Source organism: Neopelma chrysocephalum, unplaced genomic scaffold (genome assembly GCF_003984885.1).
Source record: "Neopelma chrysocephalum unplaced genomic scaffold, ASM398488v2 Primary Assembly neopelma1_96534, whole genome shotgun sequence".
Taxonomy (NCBI): Eukaryota; Metazoa; Chordata; class Aves; order Passeriformes; family Pipridae; genus Neopelma; species Neopelma chrysocephalum.
Window position 1 is genome coordinate 5,901 of NW_020925180.1, and position 1,716 is coordinate 7,616.

Genomic DNA, 1,716 nt, shown 5'->3' on the forward strand with positions numbered 1-1,716 from the left:
CCGTGGTCATGGTCACAGGCCACCTTCAGGAGCAGGGACCAGGGATTCCACCATGGTCAGGGGTGACCACCGTGGCCATGGGCCACCACCATGGTCACATGGGCCACCACCGTGGTCACAGGGGCCATCACCCTGGTCACATGGGCCATCCCTATGGGTGTGGTCACAGGCCACCTTCAGCAGCAGGGACCAGGGATTCCACCATGGTCAGGGGTGACCACCGTAGCCATGGGCCACCACTGCAGTCACATGGGCCACCACTGCAGTCATATGGGCCACCACCATGGTCACATGGGCCATCCCTATGGTCATGGTCACAGGCCACCTTTGGGAGCATGGACCAGGGCCACCACCTTGGTCGTGGGCCACCACTGGTGGTCACGAGCCATCAACATGGTCAGGGGCCACCTTCGTGGTCACATGGGCCACCACCCTGGGCACTGGACACCACCCCCATCACGGACCAGGCCACCTCCGGGAGGTGGCACATGCCACGGAGCCCGTCGGGGACGTCCCCACCGCCCCCCCACCCCCCTGGGTGGGACATACGTGGTGAAGTTGGCCAAGTTCTGGATGACCTTGGCCACCAGGGTGAGGGTGCGGGCGGTGGCCTCGCTGGGGTACTCCTGGACGAGGCCGAAGAGGCTCGGGGACATGATGGCGGGGCAGAGGAAGCGCAGGAAGAGCGAGGCCGACACCAGGCGCTGCCCGATGGGCGCCTTGCCCCGCGCCGAGCACTCCTCCTGCCACGCCGAGAACACCTCGCCCAGCTCCGCCGGGAACGCGCTGGGGGAGACACGCCCTGATGGGGGCTGGGGGCGAGGGGTGGGCTTGGAAACCCCCCCTGTGCCACCACAGTGCTCTCCGTGCCACCACAGTGCCCCCCGTGCCACCACGGTGCCCCCCGTGCCCGTGCTGGTCACTCCCCATGTGTTTGTCCCCAGGTCCTTCCTGTGCCCGGCTCCGTGTCCATCACGGGATGGTGCCAGTTCCCAAACCCATCCCCATCTCTGTCCCCAAACCTGTCCACAGGTCCATCCTGGTGCTTACTCCTGTCCCCAGACCCGTCTCCACGTCCATCCTGGTGCCCATTCCCACCCCTGTCCCCAAACCTGTCCCCAGGTCCATCCTGGTGCCCACCCCTGTCCCCAAACCTCTCCCCAGGTCCATCCCGGTGCCCATTCCCATCCCTGTCCCCAAACTTGTCCCTGGGACCTTCTTGGTGCCCACCCCCACGTCCAGCCCAGGATGGTGCCCATTCTCATCCCTGTGCCCCACCTCTGTCCCCAAACCTGTCCTCAGGTCCATCCTGGTGCCCATGCCCATTCCTGTCCCCAAATCTGTCCCCAGGTCCATCCTGGTGCCCACCCCTGTCCCCCAACCTCTCCCCCGCCCCTTCCCGGTGCCCCCCCCCATGTCCCTCCCAGGACAGTGCCAGTCCCCAGACCCACCCTGTGCCCATCCCAGTGCCAGCGCCTGTCCTCCTGCCCATTCCCATTCCCATCCCCGACCCCATCACCCATCTCCAAGCTTTTCCCAGGTTCTCCCAGCTTTGTTGCCCCCCCTTGCCCACCCCCTGCCCTCCCCCTGCCCTCTCCCTGCCCACCCTCTGCCCACCCCCTGCCCATCCCCTGCCCTCCCTCTGCCCTCCCCCTGCCCACCCCCCTGCCCACCCCCTGCCCTCCCTCTGCCCTCCCCCTGCCCACCCCCTGCCCA

The 1,716-nt window shown here is 67.2% G+C and overlaps 1 protein-coding gene across 1 annotated transcript in view; it reads right to left on the minus strand.

Moving 5' to 3' along the window:
- Positions 1-786, minus strand: part of LOC113981418 (RAS protein activator like-3-like) — a gene marked incomplete at its 5' end in the record, with an annotated part of 5,223 nt that extends 4,437 nt beyond the window's left edge. The window contains one exon of the mRNA XM_027708794.1: positions 550-786. Within this exon, the coding sequence (XP_027564595.1) occupies positions 550-786 (237 nt within the window). The remainder of the gene's footprint in view (positions 1-549) is intronic.
- Positions 787-1,716: the final 930 nt, after the last annotated feature.